This window comes from Urocitellus parryii, chromosome 14 (assembly GCF_045843805.1).
Source record: "Urocitellus parryii isolate mUroPar1 chromosome 14, mUroPar1.hap1, whole genome shotgun sequence".
NCBI lineage: Eukaryota > Metazoa > Chordata > Mammalia > Rodentia > Sciuridae > Urocitellus > Urocitellus parryii.
In genome coordinates, this window is record NC_135544.1 from 52,344,598 (window position 1) to 52,367,802 (window position 23,205).

The 23,205-nt window shown below is 39.1% G+C and overlaps 1 protein-coding gene across 1 annotated transcript in view; it reads right to left on the minus strand.

The window, feature by feature from the left end:
- Window positions 1-23,205, minus strand: part of Piwil2 (piwi like RNA-mediated gene silencing 2) — a 54,753-nt gene that overhangs the window by 26,125 nt on the left and 5,423 nt on the right. The window contains exons 6-16 of the mRNA XM_026397531.2: window positions 20,904-21,021; window positions 20,377-20,501; window positions 19,387-19,467; window positions 18,963-19,076; window positions 8,336-8,524; window positions 7,353-7,437; window positions 6,621-6,710; window positions 4,896-5,036; window positions 3,707-3,820; window positions 2,554-2,742; window positions 85-186 (exon numbers count right to left, since the gene is read on the minus strand). Coding sequence (XP_026253316.1) covers window positions 85-186; window positions 2,554-2,742; window positions 3,707-3,820; window positions 4,896-5,036; window positions 6,621-6,710; window positions 7,353-7,437; window positions 8,336-8,524; window positions 18,963-19,076; window positions 19,387-19,467; window positions 20,377-20,501; window positions 20,904-21,021 — 1,348 coding nt within the window. The remainder of the gene's footprint in view (window positions 1-84; window positions 187-2,553; window positions 2,743-3,706; window positions 3,821-4,895; window positions 5,037-6,620; window positions 6,711-7,352; window positions 7,438-8,335; window positions 8,525-18,962; window positions 19,077-19,386; window positions 19,468-20,376; window positions 20,502-20,903; window positions 21,022-23,205) is intronic.

Below are 23,205 nucleotides of genomic sequence, written 5' to 3' on the forward strand. Positions count from 1 at the left end.
GGTCTTTTTGAACACATGCACTCATCTTCACAAACCTCAGAGGAGGCTGGGGCAGCTGCCTTGCCTCTTCTCCACTCTACTTACCTGTGAGGGCACTGGGGATTGCACACAGCACAGCTTCTTGATGGCCCCATAGAGATCATCACGTGTGCCCGTAATGATGCAAACAACCATCTGTATCTTCCCCTTGAAAAGATAAAGCATAAAGGATCAGGTTCCCAAACTCTCTAGGGACTTTCATAGGACTGAGTTTGCAAAGTCATAGGACCTTTAGGATGGACAAAGAACTAACGGACAGAAAAAGGCTCTTGAATCTGAATTAGCATTCATTTGGCTCAGGACTGCTCTTCATGGATGTGTGATGTTACTATTTACTATCTAGAGCTGGTCCTGATCACCAAAGATTTATTTACGAGGAGACTTTAGACCCTGGAAAAGGACCAGGTTTGAAAATATGCAAGGGTTCTATTACTTGCTGCTTTCAATTCCCTATAATGTGGTTGACCACTCTCTGAGGAAATGTGAAATGCAATACTATAAGAAAGGTTCAGAGTCAAATGCAGAAGTAATGATGTTATTACCAAGTCCATAGTAGCTATTCTTCACTCTGGTTAGGGAGAGAGAGAAAATGCCGATAGCATCCCTCCTGTCAGTATCTTTTATCCCTCACTGCTTTAGAGAGCCAAAGTTGAGAACAGGATCTTCTAAAGTATGCAGCACTCAAGAGAAACAAGGTTGCCAATGCCCTATGTCAGACACTGCTATACATCCAAAGCAGTGGAACACTGCTCCTGATCAAGACCACTATCTGAGTGTGGTGGTGCATGCCTGTAATCCAAGCAACTCAGAAGGCGGAGGCAGGATAATTGCAATTTACTGAGACCAGCCTCAGCAACTTAGTGAGACCCTGTCTCAAAATAAAATGTTAAAAAAAGGACTGGGAATATATCTTAAGTACAGTGTCCCTGGGTTCAATCCCTTGTACAAAACAACAACAACAACAACATTATCTATCTATCTATCTATCTATCTATCTATCTATCTATCTATCTATCTATCTATATCTCTGTCTCTCTCTCTCTCCTGTTAGGACAGAGAACAATGTAAACTTAGATTGCACACTGGGAGCCAATGGGCTGGACACAGCAAACAGATGTGTTTGTTTAGTATCTATTGTGATTTATAAGTTTTTTTTTTCTTAATTTAAATACAGGGAGGTATATCTATATGCAAATCCTGAATTCTAACTTATACTGAAAAATGAATAATGAATCAATTTGGCAATGGTGAGCTTGTGTCTCTGGTCATAGGGATCACCCTCTTTAGTTACCACAGGTACCTCCTAGCCCTCTTCACTCACTGATGTTATTTATTATGCGGTCCCTGCACACATCTGATTTTGTGATCTCTCACAAAGAGAACAATAAAACCGAATGCCCCAAAGATGAGAAAGAGACAGAGTACATGAGGTACATGTGGTGAGATTATGAATGGTACTCATATCACACTACATGAAAACTATTGGCTATGTGCTCTCACACAGAAACACAAGAAGTTCTGAAATGGGGAGTCGTGTACTAAACTGGGCTAGTCCTTTGAAAGCAGAGCGGAACTTATCACTAACCATGCTGGAGGGAGGCCATGGCAGAATATGACATACATGGGAAGCTGGGAGGAAATTATGAAGGGAACACCCAAGATAGGACATGAAAGCTGGTGCCCTACCACACGCCTGTTAGTCCCAGCTACTTGGGAGGCTGATGTGGGAGGATAATTCGAGCCAAGGAATTTGAGGCCATCATGGGAAACAGTGAAATCCCATTTCAAAATCAGAGAGAGAGAGAGAGAGAGATCATGAGACTATGATCTATGAATGACACACCAAGAAAAGTGGATCACAACAAGAAAACTAGGATGTCAAGATAATCAAATTCTAGGACTGATCTCATCAGAATAATTCAATTCACCAGTCTTCAATTCAAGGGCAAATTACTTCCAAAAATCTTTCTTCTGCCTTTGTCCTCTCCCTAGTCTTCTTCCTGTATTTTGTTTACAAACAGATTAAGAGCAGGAAGATCTGGACAGCTGAATTGTGAGTGCTATGACCTGTTCAACTCCAGGGTTCCAGATCAGTTATCAGGACCCTGTCAATGGGCCCTCAGCCAAGTTCATCACCAGAGCAATTCAAGTCTTGAGCCAGACCAGACAGTGACAGCCAGTACTGAATAGTGAAAGATGGCACCTGGCCCAAGTAGTTGTTTTCTGAGCACAACATGTTCTATAGATAATGAACTGAAGTCAAGTCAGCTATTCTCCTAGCCAAGTACGTGAGAAAAAGAACAGTAGAATGAGTGAGGGTGCCAACACAAAATGAGAGGAACAAAAATAACCAAAGGGCATTGAGAATACTTCCTCAGCTCAGTACTTCATGTGCAACTCAGAGGTTCCATGACATCATCAATAGCAAACTGTAATCAAGCATTGACAATTGAGTAATCAAGTATTTTAAAACAGAGATCCTATACATTTACTCAAATTAAGTTAATTTATTACCTCAACTCCCAGCATGGACTGAATGGTTCTGATATAGGTCTCTATTCGATCATCCTTCAGTTCGACCCAGGCCGGTGGGCTCATACGCATACCAATGGGGCCAGCTATTTTCTCTAACATGTTAACCAGTTCTCTGGCCTGATCAATTGCTCTCTTTGGGTAAAAGAGTGCCCAGAAATGCATGGGGATCTAGGAACAACCACAAGCTGTTTTTAGTATTTCTTACAATTTAAAACATACCAAACTCACACTCAGGAGATTTTATTACAGAGAATAAATTACTTTCACTTACCCTGCTTAAGTCCAGTCTTATCTAATTCCTACTAGCCACATGAATGTATAAGTAAACTCTGACATATTCTCACAGTGGAATACTATTCAAAAGATGTATACAACCACAATATAGATGAAATTTATGAATACAAGACTGAAAAATAGCCAGATATAAAAGAACATACATTCCATGATTCCATGTATATATGAAGTACAGAAAAACCCAAATGAATTGTACTTATACAGTGACCATATCAGGACAGTAGTTATTCTGAATGTGTGGGGAGGGTTCAAGGGTAGACTAACTGGGAGCATGGAGGGATGCCTGGAAAGTTCTGTTTCTTAACCCCTGGTGCTGATTACACAAGTTTAATTTAATTTGCAAAAATTCATCAAGCTATATACTTATAAGTGTGCCGCTTCTTTAAATACATTTCAATTAAAATCTCAAAAATTTTTAAATATAAATATTTTATACATGGCCACAAAGACCAGGCTGGTCAAAATACTTAGAAATAATTATATACCACTTTGTTATTTGATTCAAATAGCTAATGTGCCAGTTGCCTTGGTGGGGTACTGTTTTGACTTCTTTCAAGGATAAAAACACCTCCTGCCCTCAGTGAAAAAGAGGGAGAAAGGAGAAAGAAAGAAGGAATAAAGGAGGAGAGTGGGCCATGAGCTGGCATAAGATGAATCACTATGGCAACAATTTCCTTCTCTACTTCCCATAACAACTCCTCCTCTGCTTTGTTTGAAGGACCCTTGTTTAATAGGGAATTTAGAATGGAATTCAGTGGTACTTTCTCTCATTTCTGCCTCCAAATTTCAGTATTCTGGGGATAATGGTTTTCTCTTTATCCCTTCAAAAATCACTTACAGTTAAGATGGAAAAGTCTCTGGTTACTTCCTTAATCCAGTTTAGGTCCTGAGATGTGATAAATGAAGTATTTCTTAAGTTAATTCTTTCCATTGGTAGAACACGTCCTTCAATCTAAACAGAATATAAAGTATTATGACTTTATTAAGCATTCATCTATGAACACTACATGGGAAAACACTGATTCTGATGACTCTGAGGCCTAGTCATCTCTACGTCATAGATTTGCCCCATTACAACTTTTGAGAATAGCAGGAAAAAAAAAGAGAATAGCAGAAAAATGAAACTTCTATCAGCAAGATCCATGTCAATCGAAATCTGGACAAATGTGGGTAAAATGCTTATAGGTACTATTCTTTCATGAAAATGGTTGGAAAACATTATCTCCTTAGAACCAGTGATAGAGGCATAAAATATAAAGTATTTTATGGGAAACTTAAAAAGAGAAAATTAAAGGTAAAATTTCTTAATAAGATAAAAAGAGGCAACACCCTCACCCTATTTAATTAATTTTTTTCAGGTTTGGGGATGCTGCTTCAGATTTGCCATGCTAGGAAAATGCTCTGCCACTGAATTACATCCTTAGTCCCTATTTAATTTTTTTAACTCAACCATTATCCTCATTTTACAGATATGGAAACAAAGAGATGCTAAGCAACTTGATCAAGACAACCAAGATGACAGGGATTGGAGCAACTCAGGCAAACCCAGATGGAAAAGGCCACCAGATAATTCCAGTACACAAGCTGGAGACCTTTTAGGTCTACAGAAGGAATAACAGTAGCATATTCAAGAAAACACAAATTAATTAATTGAGAAAAAACAACTTGGGGAATAAAAGAACAACAACAAAAAAAAGGAAACAGAAAGACATACAGAACTTTAATAATAATTTGGGTTGAAAAACTAAATTGAAGTAAGTTGTCAGTGAATACTCATTCCTCTTGATGGCTATCTGACCAGAAATTATTAGCTTAGATCCCTTGAAAATACAGAGGGAAAAAAAATCTGTAAATGATACTAGCATAATTTAAGGAAATTTAAGTACCATCTAATGAAAAAAAAAAAAGGTATAAGAATAAAGCAAAAACTCCACAATGAAGTCAAACGAGGAGGCTGTCAGCTGGCCTCACACAGCTCTAGAACCTCAGCTGATTCTGTTCCTGCACCTTCACATCTTCTGGTTTACCTTGTGCACATCCTTTTGTAGACAGAGGCCCCAACGTGTCAGTTCGTTGTTGGCCGTCTCATTCTTTGAAATTCTCTGTAGTAAGCATTCTAAAGCATTATGGTGCTGTTTGGGGCTCAGGTTGATCTGCTGGGTCAAATCCTAAATAGAAGTAAAATGGAGATAATAAGTTAAAGTATTGGGCTGGGGGTGTGGCTCAGAAGTAGCGCATTTGCCTAACATGTACAAGGCCCTGGGTTCAATCCCCAGCACTGCCACACACACACACAAAATGTAAATATTAATTTATCTTATATGAAGTTAGATATACAAACCCAAATGTGTCTGAAATATTTCCATAAACCTCTTTAGGTTTGGGGATGCTGTTTCAGATTTGCCACACTAGGAAAATGCTTTACCACTGAATTACATCCTTAGTCCCTATTTAATTTTTTTAACTCGGCAGAAATTTTCAAATATCATGGAGGACTTCTGTAAATCTTTCTCAGAAATGTGAAAAAGGTATACATTAAAACTTGAATAATAAAAGAATTTTAAAGGTTACTGACTTTTTCTTATGAGATCTAAATCTTTTAGCTTCCTCAAAGCTTGTTCTAAATTTAGAAATTCCAAACAGAGTCTATGAAAAAAGACTCAAGCAAAAAGGGCTTGAGTACACCTATTTAAAATTTGAGAAAAGTCAGAGGAAAAAACATATGCCAGCGTCTAGCCATACACAACAAAAGAGCAAACCACATTCAGTCTTACACTTTGTCACACTATACTAGCCATTTGATGTTAGCACGAGGCACTTGTTGCCCAGAACTTGCCACAGTGTTGACCCATATGGATGCCTGCTAAATACTTTTATTGAGTAATATCTAGCAAGTGTATATGAAGATTCTGAATCATGTGAGTTCTTTATTTGTTCTTTTTGAACTAATGAGTTGTACAGCTGCTGTGCAGAACAACAGCTATGGGGCTATCTAGATAGCTCTGTGATCATAAAGTCATTAGGTAACTAGCAGTTGTAAAGAAAGGGCCTTGACCTACATAATCATAGAAGAAGGTAACAGAGAAGAAAGAAATCTCCCACAGGAATATTCAGCTTCACTCCAAGATCTTTAGGATACTAATTAAAATTTGACTTGGCATTTAAGTCCAGGACAGGCAAGGAAAGCAAGATAGCAGAGTAGCTCAAGCATGGACCCTAGAGTGGCAGGCAGCGGGTGGAAGCTCAGCCACATACTGCCTGGGAGGGGCACTGTCCCTACCTCTGCTTCTCAGCTAGTTCTGGCTAGCTCACAGTCCCGGCACCTCACAGCCCTGTGAGACAAATGTCTATATTCATCTTCTCACTGACTTTTTGCTTGTCTCCATACCTTCAAACAATCGGAAGGCATGCTATTATCTTTTAGTTCTCTCCAGAACCTCATGTGCAGTCACACGGCCAGTCACCCATCATCCATATCTTCAGGATGGAGACAGGGCTCTTTAACTTTGAAATTCAGTCCCTCTGCTGCCCTAATTACCTCAAAAGGAAGCTGTGACATGCTTTTCCACATCAGTGGGGGAAGAGTCACAGATCCTGTTTCTGATAGAGGAGTTTGAAAGAAAGGGCTTGCCCAGGTGACAACACAAGCCACAGTGAGAGCCAGAATCTGGTCCAGTTCTAAGTCAAACTGCTAGCTCAGGTGACCACTCAACACAGGAGGAGTTTTTCCCCTGGAAACAGTAGATGCCAACCTTCATGGCTCTGAAGTCCTTCTTCATCTTCTCTGGGATCCCAGTCATGAAGGAAAGCTCGGGCAACAGGAGGATTTCGCCTTTTAGCAGCTTTGGAGAGAGAACAGAGAGGGAGGGCAGCAGTGAAAGAGGCTGGCGACCCCCTGGCCCAAGGAAGCATGGCCAGGCCACAGCTTACACTGAGGAGCACAATCATGTCACTGGTTGTCCCCTCAGTCACAATACAAACAGCCTGCTATAGAGGGTAAAAGGAAAAATAATGAAACTGTCAAAAAAAAAAGAGGGAAACCTAGAAAAACAAAACATACTTTTCTGCCTGGCCTCAAAACAATGGGAAGACAACCCATCAAGCTGTGTGCCTCTCTTTCCTTTCATCCTGATCCTCCTGTTTAAGGCAGGGAGTCAGGTGACAGGGCACTCTCCTCCCCCCAGGGCCCTACCCCCCTTAAACATACCTTCCCTCCTGGATCCAGAGGTTTTAATGTCTATGCACAGGACATTCGCCTTATCCCTTTTATCTGAATTGTTTATGTGGATATTTAGCTCCTCCTTGTGGGGACTTCAAGAGCAAATCCTACCAGTGTGATGCAGCAACTCTTGTCAGATGAGACCAAAAACCTTGCCCAGCTTCCCCACCACACAGTAACCACAGCGCCACAGCTCCCTTGAGGCTTGGGGTATGATACAAGCAGCCACCTTGCCCTGGAAGTGTAAGTTAGGCAATACACTCACCGTCCCGTGGTTATTCTGTCTCTCGCTGGGCCTGTGAATCAGCAGCGGCTGGTCTTCTTCCTTAATTGTGATTCCATAGTTTTTGCTAGAGCAGGGACGAGGCAGAAAAATTTTCAGGAGTGACATCGATATTCTTACAGCAACACACACTGAGTCTCTGTCTCTTACCAGGATCGAGGCTTATAATTCACATAAAACCCTTGTGTCAAGAATCCATTGGAAAAGGATAATGGACAAAGTAGGCTTGAGTCACAATGCAATTAAAGAGGAGAACTAAGGCTAATGTCCAAGAAAGAAATATGTTAACAACTTCCTCAGGCTAATGGGCTCAGGCAACTTTTTTCAGGTGAAAAGTTAGTTGAATAATTAAGGACTGGAATTTAATGTCTCCAACCAGGCTAAAATTCTAACAAAACCAGGTAAGGAAATACAATTAATTTATGTAGTAATTTCCCAAAGTATTAAAAGAATGGAAACTGTCAGGACAGCACATTCAGGTCAACCCCATAAACAAGCTCACTGGATCTTACGTATGCTACCAATCCCATTTTTTTTTTTTCCATTTCAGAGCAGGTTTTTATTTTTATTTGTTTTAATTAGTTATACATGACAGCAGAATACATTTAGTTTCATTGTATATAAATGGAGTACAACTTTTCATTTCTCTGGTTTTACATGATGTAGAGTTGTACCATTTGTGCAATCATACTTGTACCTAGGGTACTGATGTCCTTCTCATTCTACCATCTTTCCTACCTCCATCCCCATTCTCCTTCCTCCCCTTTGCCCAATTCATAGTTCCTCCATTCATTCCATGCCCTTTCCCTCATTATGGATCAGCATCCACTTATCAAAGAGAATATTCAGCCTTTGGTTTTTTGCCAAATTCATTATTTTAATAATGAAGTTGAATGTTATTATGGAACTCAATATCCTCTAAACCCCACCCCACCCTTGGGCCAAATCCAATCTCTTCTTTCTACCTGTAGTATTCCAGGAATGTGATTTCCTTCCCATCAGACATTGTGAAGCTATCTTTTGGAGTCTTATTCCAATCTACATCATCAATACGATAGGTCCGATTGTTGTATCGGGTGATAACGATATTGCCAACCAGAAGCTTACTGCACTCGTCTTGGAAGTTTTCCTTGCTCTGCTGATACATGGCATGCCTTTGGAAAGAGGTAAGGGACTTTCGGATCACGTTTGCACAGACAGGGTAATATGAAAGGAACAGAGGACACAAGTAAGTAATTTAGGGACCTAGTGATCTCATTATAGCTCTATGACACCAGAGGGCCCCAGTTGTGTCTTTCAAGAGAAGGATTCTTGCCTTTCTCCTTTTTAATATTAACACACACACACACACACACACACACACACACCAAAAAAAAAAAGATAATGAAAAGATAAAAATCATATTAAAAGCAACAACAAATTAAAATTCACTGTATTCTGTAACATAAGGTACTTATATCACAAAACAATTATTTTGCATTATCACTAGGATAAAGTACGCAAACAGGACAAGAAAATCATTCCTTAAGCCACACATGCCCTTTCCTAGTTGAAGAAAGAAATTATAATACAAAGTACTCATCACAAGGCAAGCATTGATACTGGCATTAAAGATCCAGAGGTAAGTCAGATACAGTGGCACACACCTATGATCCCAGCAGCTCAGGAAGCTAAGGCAGGAGGATCCCGAGTTCAGAGCCAGCCTCAGCAATTTTGCCTTAGTTCCAAGGCACTAAGGAACTTAGGGAGACCCTGTCTCAAAATAGCAAGGGCTGGAGATGTGGTTAAGTGCCCCTGGGTTCAATCCCCTGTACAAAAAAACAAAAAAACAAACAAACAACAACAAAAAAAACAGTGATGAGAAGACCTGAGATAGACAAATGTCCTCTTGAGTGACCCATATAGCAAGACTATGACCAAGGCAGCACAGGAAACTCACAGATGCCACATGTAAAGGCACTTGGGGAAGTTGAGCAACATTTACAGAAGGAGCTACTGAGAGGAGAAAAGTGCCACTCAAATGGCTGGGACAGAGATATCAGCAACTCTCCAGGCAGAGGAAGGGTGGCAGACAATCAGGGTTTGGGGATGGGGTGGAAGTGGGACTTTACCCTGTGGCTAGTGTCACTCATGATATATTCCTCACGAACTATAGTCTCTGAGAGGTTGATTGGGAGTAGGGGCGGTGTCCACAATCAGAAAGTTGAGGCCTCCTGCATCTTATAACGCCCTTTACAGATGCACAGCGTCCATTACCACATCAGGACTTACAGAAACACACTGAGTTTATTTTCCTCCAATTTATTGAACCACAGATTCCTCCCCAACCTTTTAATTTTCACCTCAGAATATTTACTACTATTCTGGGTAATGAGTATTCTACAGAACCTGCCTTAAGAAAGCCTGCAGTAAATGAAAAACCTCAGAGATTTCAACACCAACTCCAGACTCGGGAGCCAACTGTACAGATTCAAAGCTCGGCTCTGCTACTTACTAGCTGTTAAGACTTTTTTTTTTTTTTTTTGGTACCAGGGATTGAATTCAGGGACACTTAACCACTGAGCCACATCCCCAGTCCTTTTTTGTATTTTATGTAGAGACAAAGTTTTGCTAAGTTGCTGAGGGCCTTGCTAAACTGCTGAGACTGTCTGAACTTGCAATCCTCCTGTCTCAGACTCCCAAACCACCGGGATTACAGGCATGCGGCACAACACCCAGCTTACTTTGTGAGACTTTGAACAAGTTATTTAATGTCTTTATGCCTCAGTTTCCTCCTGTGGCATCAGTACAAGCACCTAACTCATGCTCTTGAGAGAACAAAATGACTCTATAAATATAAAACACTCAGATCTGTGCCTATCAAAATAATAAAACTGAATGTTTGCAAACATTATCATTGCTATGGGTACAGTTAGTGCTTAATACACATCAGATACAGTATGTGTGTGCTCGATGTTTTAAATGAATGGATTATTAGAAAGAGTTAACAAGGCCCACCAAAATGTATGGCCTTTTATCTCAGTTTGAATACACAGACTGGTAAAGACAGTTCAGAATAGACATGTAATTAGGAAAATCAGAAGCAACTACTATTATAGAGGCCACATTTAAACAATTTTCAAGTTATAATTTATTCTCATAGCCCTGTGATAATTTTCATTTTCTCTCACCAAATCCCTTTCCCCTGACTATAGAAAATGGATGCTAAATTTGGAAGACTTCAAGAAAATGCTAAAAATGAATTGAAGATTACAGAAAATAAGGAATATAGGCCCATATCTTGTGATTCCAATATCAAATATTAGAGAATAAAAAACCACTGACTTTGCACCTACCTTACTTTTCTTTTCTTTTTTTTTTTTAAAAATATTTTATTTATTTTTTTTTTTTAGTTTTCGGCGGACACATCTTTGTATGTGGTGCTGAGAATCGAACCCAGGCCGCACGCATGCCAGGCGAGCACGCTACTGCTTGAGCCACATCCCCAGCCCCTTACTTTTAATTCTTAAAAAAAAAATTAACTGTTTTTTTTTTGCAAAATGTTATTTGCTTAAATATTTTCATTCATTTACACACACACACACACACACACACGTTTTAAAGTAAGATAAATATTTAAAACAGACATACTTGGGAGTTACTGCATAATAGGCACAGTTTCTATTTAAGATGATGAAAAAGTCCTAGAGATACAGAGTGAGGATAGTGGTCCAGCATTATAAATGCACTTAATGCCACTAAGTTATCTCTACTAAAGTAGAGAAGTGCTTCTGACCTTGCACTTCTATTTTTTGTTTATTTGTTTTTGTTTTGGTGCTGGGGATTGAACCCCAGACTTTGTGCATGCCAGGCAAGCACCCTACCATTGAGCCACACCCTCAGCCCTAAGTTATCATTTTGAAATGGTTGAAATGGTGATTTTTGTGCTAAAATAGTAAATGTTATATATATAACATAGAATTTAAAGCAATTTTAAAACACATAGTAGGGTTAAGGGTGTGGCCCAGTGGTAGAGCACTTGCCTAGCATGCATGAGGCTCTGGGGTTGAACCCCAGCATCCAGTCCCCCGGCCAAAAAAGAAAAAAAAAAAAATCACAGCAATTTTATTTTGGTTTGTTTTTTTTTTAACCTCTTATGGTCCTCCCCCACCTTAATTTTTTTCTCTTTCATTCTTTTTTTTTGGTACTGGAGATTGAATCTAGGGTGCTGAACCTCTAAGCCACATCCTCAGCCCTTTTTATATTTTTTGAGACAGGGTCTTGCTAAGTTGCTTAGGCTTTGCTAAATTTCTGAGATTGGTCCTGAACTTGCCATCATCCTGCCTCAGCCTCCCAAATTGCTGGGATTATAGGTGTGCACTACCACCTCAACAATTTTAAAATGTTTAAAAACAGGTATCATTGGCAAAAACTAATTTTTTCAAAAATGATCAAATGACATAGTATGTGTAACTTGTTAAAAATGCTTTCTAGGTCATGCACTATGATTTATTTTTCCTGCCTACAGTTGACCTGGGCACAGTGGTGAACACCTATAATCCCAGCAACTGGGGGGGTGAAGCAGGAGAATTGCCATGTTTGAGGCCACTGCAGACAAGTTAGTGAGACCACATATCAAAATAAAATAAAAAGAAGGGCTGGGGATGAAACTCAGAGATAGAATGTTTTTTAATCCATTCCCCAGTACCAGAAAAAACAACAACAGAAAAAAACCATCAGGGGTTGGGATTGTGGCTCAGCAGTAGAGTGCTTGCCTGGCACATGCAAGGCCCTGGGTTCGATTCTCAGCACACATAAAAATAAAATAAAGATATTGTGTCCAACTACAACAAAAAAATGATATTTATTAAAGAACAGACATCTGAGTTGAAAAAAATTAATTAGAGGGACAGGTATTCAAACACACATCATACACAGAGACAGTGAGGTGGTAAAGCTAACTACTCTCTAAAAATGATATTTTAGAGATTTTATTTCAGAACCTTTTATGAATTTTGGCTTCCTGTTTATACCATGTTGATCAACAGTACATAGGGTTTTATGTTTATTTTTGTTCTGAAGTACTAGGGAGTGAACCCAGAGCCTCATGCATGCTAGGCAAGCATTCTACCACTAAGCTATACCCTCAAGCCCTGTATTCATTTTTTTCTCCTTGAACCTAATGAACAAGGCCACTGTTTATTACAATTTTTATTTTTTCTCGTTAGAGATACATGAGTATATTTAAACATATCATTTATACATGGAGTATAACTTTTCTAGTTAGGATTCCATTCCCCTTTTCTCTCTCTCTCTTTTTTTTTTTAGCATGCATGAAGCCCTGGGTTCAATGCTCAGCAACAACAAAAAATTCAGGAGTTCTAGCCAATGCAGTATTCAGGGGGAAATTATAGTTTTAAATTACATAAGAACCTACCTCAGACATTTATGACAAAAGTGTCAAAGTAAATTAGTAAGGATACTCAAGTTGGAAGTACATTAGACTAGAACACAAACTGCTAACATTTGGTCAAATTCATGAGAGCAGTCCAATCTTGTCAAAATTTGCAAAAGGTGTTTATTCAGTCCATATTCCGTGGTCAATGACAGTTGAGTTACTGATCTCACAGCCCCTTCCTATCTGAGGCTGGACTCTGAGATAGAGTTCCCAAATTCCTGGATGACCTTAGTACTTTTCTTTTTTCGGGGGAGAGGGAGTACTAGGGATTGAACTCAGGGACTCAAGGGCACTCAACCACTGAGCCATGTCCCCAGCCCTATTTTATATTTTATTTAGAGACAGGGTCTCACCAAGTTGCTTAGCACCTTACTGATGCTGAGGCTGGCTTTGAACCCGTGATCTTCCAGAGCCTCTGGGATTACAGCATATGCCACTATGCCTAGCTAGTGCTTTTCTTTCTTGTTCAGCATGAGTTTGCCTAAGTCAAAGTCTGGACCTCATCCTGGAAAAAAGGTCTGCTTCTTATATCAAGGTACACTACAACCCTAACTCTTGCACTCTCCTTTGTACTTGTAAAAAACATTGTGACTTAAAATTACAATGACCAGAGTAAGACATATTGGCATGTACCTGTACTTAGCAATTGGGAGCTGAAACAAGAAGATCTTTTTTTTTAATATTTATTTTTTAGTTGTAGTTGGACACAATATCTTTATTTTTATGTGGTGCTGAGGATCAAACCCAGGGCCTCACATATGCTAGGCAGCGCTCTACCACTGAGCCACAACCCCAGCCCACAAGAGGATCTTTTGAGGCCAGGATTTTGAGACCAGTCTGGACAACATGATGAGACCTTATTGTTGTTTTAAAATTACAGTGGTCTAAGCACACATGGGACATTCACAAGTTTTTGTTTCTTCAATTTCTTCTAGAATATCTTTTTCTTCTGTGCTAACTCCCCTTCTGCTTTAGGAACAATCTGGTATTTCTCAGTGTGGATCCCTGTGTGGCTTGGGAGGCCCATATACAGGTTAATCCTACTAAGAGCTGTTAAGTGCAGAGGCTTTGCTCAATGACCAGAGAAAGTACATCTAACCCCTTACATTCAACTTTACTCTCTGTATTATGAAGCATGTGCACCAAAGATTGGCTTTGGGGACCATCAACCCTATGTCCAGCCCCACCATGTGTCCTGGAAACACTAATAAACTCCACCATTGTAAGGATAGAATGGAACATATTGTTTTTTTACAGTGACACTGTTCAGCCAGGCAACTGCCTATAATCTCTGCAACTAAAGGCAGGAAGATCACAAGTTCAATGCAGCCTCAGAAACACAGTGAGACCCTGTCTCAAAATAAAAATAAGGCCTGCGATAAAGTTCAGGGGTAAAGTGCTCCTAGGTTCAATCCAAAGAATCACACACACACACAAAAAAAGTAAATAAAGCGACAGTGTTCAGATACTTGGCAGTCTCTATAATATGTATATCCTTAATAGCCTGAGCAGTCACATGTGTTTTTAAACACAAAGATTTTAACCTATTTGCATGATTTTGTGGGGTTTTCTGGATCAAGTGAATAGCAATCCATTTTCATAGATCATCTCAGACTGCTTTGAGGGGAATAAATTCTCATATATGACACCCAAAGTACAAGTAACAATAGGTCTTTATCAAAACTTAAAAAATTTTATTTCAAAGGGTACTGTGAAGAAAGTAAAAAGGCAATCCATATAATAAGAGAAAATATTTCCAAATTATACATCTGATAAGAGATCTGTACTAAAATACATAAAGAACTCTACAGCTCAATTACAAAACAATATGAAATTGGGCAAAGAAACGAAACTGATACCTCTCCAAGAAGATACACAAATGGCCAATGGGTATATGAAAAAAATACTAGACATCATTAGTCATCAGAGAAATGCAAATCATGCATGGAGATATCACTTCACACTGCAGGAAAGTTAGAATTAAAAATAGACAACAAGTATTGGCAAGGATGTGGACAAACAGGGACCCTCCTATACAGCTGGTGGGGATATAAAATGGTCTATCGGCTCTGACAAACAATCTTCCAGCCCTTAAATGGTTAAACAGAGCACATGACCCGACAATTCCACTTCAAGATATCTATACAAGAAAAATGACAACATATGTCCAAACAAAAATTTGTACATGAATCATTATTCATAATAGCCAAAAGGCAAAAACCCAAATGACTATCAACTAACAAATGGAAAAACAATTTACAAAATATATATTGATACAGTGAAATGTTATTCAGCCGCTAAAAGGAAAAATACTGATAAATGCTACAGCATGGGTGGACCGCGAAAACATTATGCTGCTAGGTATGGTCACTGTAATCCCAGTAGCTTGGGAGGCTGAGGCAGGAGGATTGTGAGTTTAAAGCCAGCCTTAGCAACTCAGTAAGGCCCTGAACAACTTAGTAAGACCCTGTCACAAAATAAAAAGGGCTGGGGATGTGGCTCAGTGGTTGAGAGCCCTTGGGTTTAGTCCTCAGTACCAAAAAACAAACAAACGAAAAGAAGCCAAGGGGGAGCTGGGGTTGTGGCTCCGCAGTGGAGCACTCGTCTAGCACATATGAAGCGCTGGGTTCGCTCCCTAACACCACATAAAAATAAATAAAATAAAGGTATTGTGTCCAACTACAACTAAAAAAAAATTAAAAATTTAAAAAAGAAGCCATTTCACATGGATTCCATTCATATGAAATGTTTGGAGCCAGTGGGATAGACAGACAATAAATTCATATTGCCTAGGTCTGAGGGATGATGGAGGAATGGGAAGTGAAAGCTAAGGACAGTGGGGATTCTTTATGGGGTGAAGGAAATGTTCTGAAACTGATGGTAGTGAGCCAGGTGTGGTCTACCTGTAATCCCAACTATCAGGAGGTCAAGGTGGGAGAACAGAAAATTCAAGGCCAGCATGGGTTACAGGGTCATAGCAAGACCCTGTCTCAAAATAAAATTGAAAAAAAAAAAAAAAAAAAGGATGCAGACATAGTACAGTGATAGTGTTTACTTAGCATGCATAATGCCTGAGTTCAATCCCTACCTAGCACCTTAAAAAAGAAAAACTGTAGTGATGAATGTACAGTGCTGCTTTATACAAGACATCAAACCATACCCTATAAATGAGTGGATTGCACAGTGTGCGAATTATATCTCAATAAAGTTGTTTAAAAAGATCACACAGGGACTGAAGGTGTAGCTCCCTGGTAGAAAGCTTGCCTAGCATATGAGAGGACCTGGGTTTGATCCCTAGCACTGCAAATAAATCAATAAAATCACACACTTTTGTCCATATATTTATATATTATTTTATTTACGTATATGTGTATTTGTAGACTTATTATCTTACAGTTTCTGTGGGTCAGGAATTTGAATTTGGTCAGCTGAGTGCCTTGGTTCAGGGGCTCCTGAAGTGTGGCAAGATTTCAAGTCTCAAGGCTTAAATGGAGTAGGATACGCTTCCAAGCTCACTTGGGCCACTCCACAGAACTGCCCACAGCATAGTAGCTGACTGCCCCGAGGGTAAGTGTCCATGAGACAGAGTGAGCACCGAAGCAGAAAACAAACTCTCTATAATCTATTCTCAGAAGTGACATCCCCTCAGTCAGGAATGGTGGTGCACACCTGTAATCCCAGCTGCTTGAAAGGCGGAGACAGGAGGATCATAAATTGGAGGATGGCTTTAGCAGTTCCGCAAGATCCTGCCTCAAGGGGCTGGGGATGTGGCTCAAGCTGTAACGCGCTCGCCTGGCATGCGCGGGGCGCTGGGTTTGATCCTCAGCACCACATAAAATAAAAATAAAATGTTGTGCCCACTGACAATTGAAAAATAAATATTAAAAAAAAAAAAAGATTCTGCCTCAAAATAAAATAAAAAGGGTTGGGGATGTAGTTCAGTGCCTAGCATGTGTGAGGATTTGGATTCAACCCCTGGTCTTAGGGGGGGAAAAAGGTGACATCACCTCATTCTTACCATATTGTACACATTGGAGCCATGTCAATAAGTACAGTGCTTGTTTAACGAAGAGGCCAGGGCCAGGCAGCACAAACCCTGGGAAACAACCAAGATCTTTTACCAAACTCTACCTCATGTTCTTTTGAATTCTCTCTGCAACCAGGCTCTAACTTTTGGGCTTCCGTTTTCATTACTGCATTGTTCAAGAATTCTACTACATTGGATTAGCCAGAATCCCCACCCTTCCTATCTGACCACTGTGCTATCTGACACCCCCAGGGCCAGCCTGCAGCAAGAATCCTGTTAGGTTTATTGAGCCAGAATCTCCCCAACCCCAGATGTTTTTCATCCACTGACACTCACACTACTCCTTGGCTATAAATTCCCACTTTTCCTTGTTGTATTTGGAGTTGAATCCAATCTTTCTCCTGCACTGAAAAAACCCTTCTGCCACAAGATTCCTGCACAAAATCTGCCTTAACTTTTTTTGTGTGTGTGTTCCTAGGAGTGGAATCTGGGAGCACTCTACACTGAGCTACAGATCACCCACCTCTCGCCTTTTTAAAAATTTTGAGACAGGGTCTTACTAAGTTGCCGAGGCTTGCCTTAAGCTTGAATACTTGCAATCCTCCTGCCTCAGCCTCCCAAGTTGCTGGGATCACAGGCAAGTACCACCATGCCTGGCTGCTTTGACATTCTTCAACAGTATCATGATTTCTTCTTTAACAGAAACCACAATTAAATATGTTACAGTAAAACTTCTGAAAACCAAAGATGGTAATAAGCAATTTAAGAGACAGCAGTAACACTGGTAATTATTTGTCAACAGAAACAACGTAAACCAGAAGATAATGAAATATCTTCAAAGTGTTGAAAAAAAAAATCTGCCAAATCCAGAATTCTAATTTAAACACAAAATAAAAAACATTTTTAGATAAAATTTGAGAGAATTTGTCATCAGCAGATTCAATAGGGAGTTTCTTCAGACAAAAAGAAACTCATTCCAGATACAATCCTAACATGGACAGAAAGGAATACAGAACACAAAAAAACCTTTAAGGAGACTGAGGTAAAGAAAACTTCTTTTTGTTTTGAAAGGGCCAGGAGGCCTGAGGGGAGACATACAAAGACTCTGGAATCAGAAATCAAAATGGCTCTAGGTCTTTTAACAGCAAATCTTAAAGTGAAAACATGGGAAAGTGATGCCTTCACAATTCTAAAGGAAAAGTACTTCCAACCTAGAACTTTACACCGGATCTCCCTAAGGTGACCCAAAGACATTCACACACAAGTAAGGTCTCAAAATCATTTCCTCCTATGCACTCTTCTTCAGGAAATACTAAAGGTTATGCTGTACACTGAGGCAAGGAACAACGATGGAAGCAGGAGGAATGGAACCTGAGGGGAAGAGGGAGTTCCAAGACAGGGGTGCCTAGCCAGCTGGAGAGCAACCCGTCAAACTGTAGCCCATCAGGATTTGCCAGACATTCTAAGATGGTACTGAGTTCTGGGAGGACAGGCCATTAAATGAATTACTGAGAACTTAATAACAACATATGAACTTTAAGCTCATTTGTTAAATTTTAGTTGACTCAGGGTGGTACACAAACCATGCTGAGGTGATGAAAGGAAAAGCTACCATGTTTCTTAAGACCCGGCCCTTCTGACCTCCAGAAAATAACTGGCCTTTTTTGGTTTCCAGGGGTCCATAAGAACACAAAGGCTCAGAGGACAAAGGTAGCCATACCAGTTGCAGGGGTCCCAAGAACCACAGTCATGCTCTGGGGTGGAGTGAGTGCCTGGACACTGCAGTCACAGTAAGAACCACGGCCACATATACCCCATATCCCATGATATAATGGGGTGATACCTGACACAAGATTTCTGATAATCTCAGAGAACAGGGGCTCAAATCTAGATCTAATTTGATTTAGACCACCCAAGAAATATGATTCCTCAAAGCACAGTAGATGTCTGTTCAGATGCCCATCTTGGTAGGACTGAGGGACAAGAACATATCCATTCAGTTCTCTTATTCCATTCTACAATTAAAATTGCAAATGGAACAGTGGCTAATCTATATTATGACTGGCTATTACTGAACCTTTCAGAAAATCATCAGCAATGTTAAAGGATGATCCTATCATTTACTCACATGACATCCAGCACAGAATCATTTCGAATGACCTTGTGGGACACATCAGCTAGCAGGAAGAGACCTCCATCTGTCCTGCGGATGCTGGCTGCATAGCCAGGCCAGATCTGCAATCTGGAGAGAGAGGTGGCCTTTACCCTAGAGTCCCAAAGGAAAACGGGCATTTCCATACCCCCAAGTGAAATAATATTTTGAGCTGATATTGCCCTTTCCTGATAACAATGAGGAAGCCCCAGGAAACAAACTAAATTAAATTGACATTACTAAAGTTTACTAAAAATCTAAGCTAAAAAAAAAAAAGTTTAACTAATTGTATTCACTACCATAAAATTGTTGAATTTTTGTCCTTAGTAGGATAGTCACAATGAAAATTTCCTTTCCAGTATATTCAAAAGTAAAAAATAAGGTGTAAAAAACCACCAACCTGTGTTGTTGCAATACCATAGCACTTGTAGGGTCATAGAAGTTTCTTCCCACGAGCTTCATATCTAAAAGTTTCATTACTCTGAAATAAAGAGCAGGAATGAGCTTTCTCTATATATACATTTTTTTCTTTCTTTCTTTCTTTTTTTGCAGTGCTAGGATGACCCAGGGCCTTACACATACTAGGCAAGCACTCTAACACTGAGATACATTCCCCAGACCTACAATGGGTTTCCTAATAGAAAAATAACAAAATTAAGCTCCATTTCTCTTAGCTATGATTTCTTTTTGAAACCTAAAGGGTCAGAAATGTTTTTTTTCTTTGTACAATCCAAATTTTCTGTTAAGACCAGTGTTGCTAAAAGAAAAATAAAGATTATCAAAGCATTTATCTTGGAGTATGTGCAAGTGACCGCAGTCTTTCCTCCTTACTAGCTAGCCAAATACTGAGTTATCCGCCAGGCTTAATTTACATTACTTGTCACCATTAGCTAAAGAGAATACCAATTTCTAAGTGTGTGAATAACAAATATGGCAAATAGAATTAGGTCTATATAAGTTCTATTTCATCAAATAAGAGGCAGTTTGGGAATAAAAGCTGTAAGAAAATTAGGGAATCTCAAAAGAAATTAAACAATTATGAGCTGTCTGTAATCCTGAAATTCAGGAACTGGAAAAATTCTCCCAACAAATATTTCCAATTATCCCCAAACCCAATCTAATTTACCCAAACTTGGCCTATCACTTGTGAAATAATCGTTAAGTTAGCATCAAGATAATCCATTTACTTATTAAATGCTTAGCAATCCTTTTTGGATTATTATATATTGTAAATAACAAATTTATTTATTAAACATTTAATAATTTAATTATTTATTTAAACCAACTATACACATACACACTGCATATAATGCTATAAGCTTCTTGAAGAGCACTACTGCAAATACAAAATGGAAATTAAAGCAAAGTAAGACTGCAGCTATTTTCTCACCGTCGGAAAACAACATTGTAGAAGGGAATGCACAAATCAGAACAGGGCTCCAGGATCTTTGTCAATTGAATCTTAATGCTGATCTCGGCATCATCAGTTTTCCTTTGACTTTTTAACTCAAGAACCTAACAAAAAATATATATACACAAGTAAAAAGAAATGACAAAATTACCAAGGCCTAATCTAATCCAACAATACCAAAATATTTCAAAATGTTTCCCCCCTCACTTTGATGCCTACAAAAGCAAAGTCACAGCATGACAACCAGGATTTAAGAAATTATTTGGTAATATAAACCCAATAAAATTTGAAGTTGAAATTTTAAGTCATTCTTTATCACTGAGATCAAAGGTCTCTTATGTGAGAAGGTACTTCTTATAGAACTCAAACTGAAGAATTTTTATTTTGTTCTGCAGATATCTGCCTTCCATCTAAAAATGAAAAGGTTCAACTCTATGGTTTCCCACCACTCAAAACACCAGACACTCTTAGGTTTCACCCAAAGTACACGTCCTCTTTGGTCTCACTTGCTGAAGCTTAATAGGCAGATAGAGAATAGATCCATCAAAAGCAGTGACAGTTCCAGTGACAGCTTGATGGTCTTTCAACATGCCAAATCTCATGCTTTTACACTCCACGTTGGGGCTGGAAAATAATAAAAAGGATTTCACTTCAATTTGGCTTATATAACAATATTTACTACAGCTGTGCAATAGGTAAAGGGGTTATCAGAGAAGCAGCGTTTGTAAGTGCTCCATCTAGTGGTCATGTTAAAAAATACATAGATGTCTAATAAAACTACAATGGACTCAGGAACACCTGCTCATCACAGAAACATTGGGAAATTTAGGAAAAAATAAATAAAAACAGGGCTGGGGCTAAAGCTCAGTGGCAGTGTGCTTGCTTAGCATGTGTGAGGCACTTGGTTTGATCCTCAGCACCACATAAAAATAAACAAATAAAACAAAGGCATTCTGTCCATCTATAATTACAAAAAATAAATAAATAAATAAAAATAAAAACAATCCATAATTCTAACCCCAAGGACATTTGCCATAACATGTCAGTGTGTATAGCCAGGGGACTTTAGATCAGGGGATCAAAAACCTTTATAAGGGGCAAATTATAAATATTTTAGGTTTTGTGGGGCAAAATCTTGCAAATCTACCGTAAGACTCTGCCATAAACATATGTAAACTACTGTGTAACTATGTGCCAATAGAACTTCATTACAAAAACAGGCTATGGGCCACGTTTGACCTTTGGACCAACTGTGGTTTATTAATTCCAGCTCTAGAATCCTCAGAGGAATATACTTTTTAAAAAGGTGCTTTTTAAAAAACAGGATTTTACTTTGGCTATTTTTCACTTAGGGCTATTTCAATATTTTATTAATTTTCATTGTTACAAATATTAAACTTCAAAAAGTATCAGCAGCTACTCTGTACAACGATTGTCCCATTATATCACAGTAATATACAACCTTACTTTACAACTCCAAAGTTTGAACAAACACAAGGTTAAAAGGGTCAAGGGTGTTCAAGTATGTGAAGAAAGACTTTTAAAAAAAATCAAGTGGTAATCCAATATAGTTGTCCCTAAAATTAAACACTCCCATGCTAACATCACATTTCTTTGAAAAAATTTTAAATACAGGTTGAATATAACTTTTTTTGAAAGGTTTGGGACCAAAAGTGTTTTGGATTGTGGAATATTTGCAGATATAATGAAATTTCTTGGGGATGGCACCTCAGTCTTAAAATGAAATTCATTATGTTTGATATATACCATGCACATAGCATGAAGGTCATTTTATCAGTATTTTAAATAACTTTGGGCACTAAATGAAATGTCATGGTGTGGAATTTTCCACTGATGTTATGTCAGTGCTCAAAAGGTTTCAGATTCTGGAGCACTTCAGACCTGCATACACAGAGCTACCCTCTGAACACACTATTTAAGTTTCTCTTCCTAGATCCCCTTCATGTACAATGGGGAAGCTGCAGGATGCCCACTTCATTGAATCTGCTCAGTATTCTCTCACTGACCTAGAAGCACCTTCACATTGCAGCTTCACAGGTCCATATCTACAATCACAAACCCTACATTCCATGTCTTCTCCATGGCCCATTCAATGCTGAGTGACCTCAGATCTACGGGAACTCAAAGGACCATTTCTGTTTCCTTAAGGTTTATCAAGCCATTCTCAGAGAAAGTCTCTACCCCCTCTGCAACACTGGACTCCTCCCCTTCCTTTCCCAGCAGGCCTGCTCCCTTTCCTGGCTCCTTCCCTGTTCCTGCTGGGCTTTCCTACCCCTCTTGAAGCCTCCCTGCTGCCCACTGGAACTATTCCTTTCTCATTCTTATTACAAGCTTTTAAAGTGGCCTATGCTCTCCCTGCTTCTTTAGTCTTTTAGATATTTTCCTCTATAATTCAAACAGAGAAATTAGGAAATAACCAAGAACCCCCTTGTAAGTAAATCCAGAAACATTTTTTCCTGTGGCCAAAGTCAACCCCTTCTTCCTCATTCAAATTAAGTCTTCGTAACTGTTTCTTTTCTTTGGTCTTCATAACTGTTTCTTTTCTCTTCAATTCTTCCACTTCTACTATCAATTAGAAGCTGCCCTTCAAAAATTTAGACTCCCTAGTATAGCCACTTTGGGAAAAGGTAGGGGGGTTCCTCAAAAAACAAAAACAGAATTCCTATTTGATCTAGCAATCCCATTTATGAATATATATAAAAAGGAACTAAAACCAGTATAAATCACTCCTGTGTTTGTTTCATCACTAGTCACAATAGCCAAGACACATCTATTAGTGCTTGAATG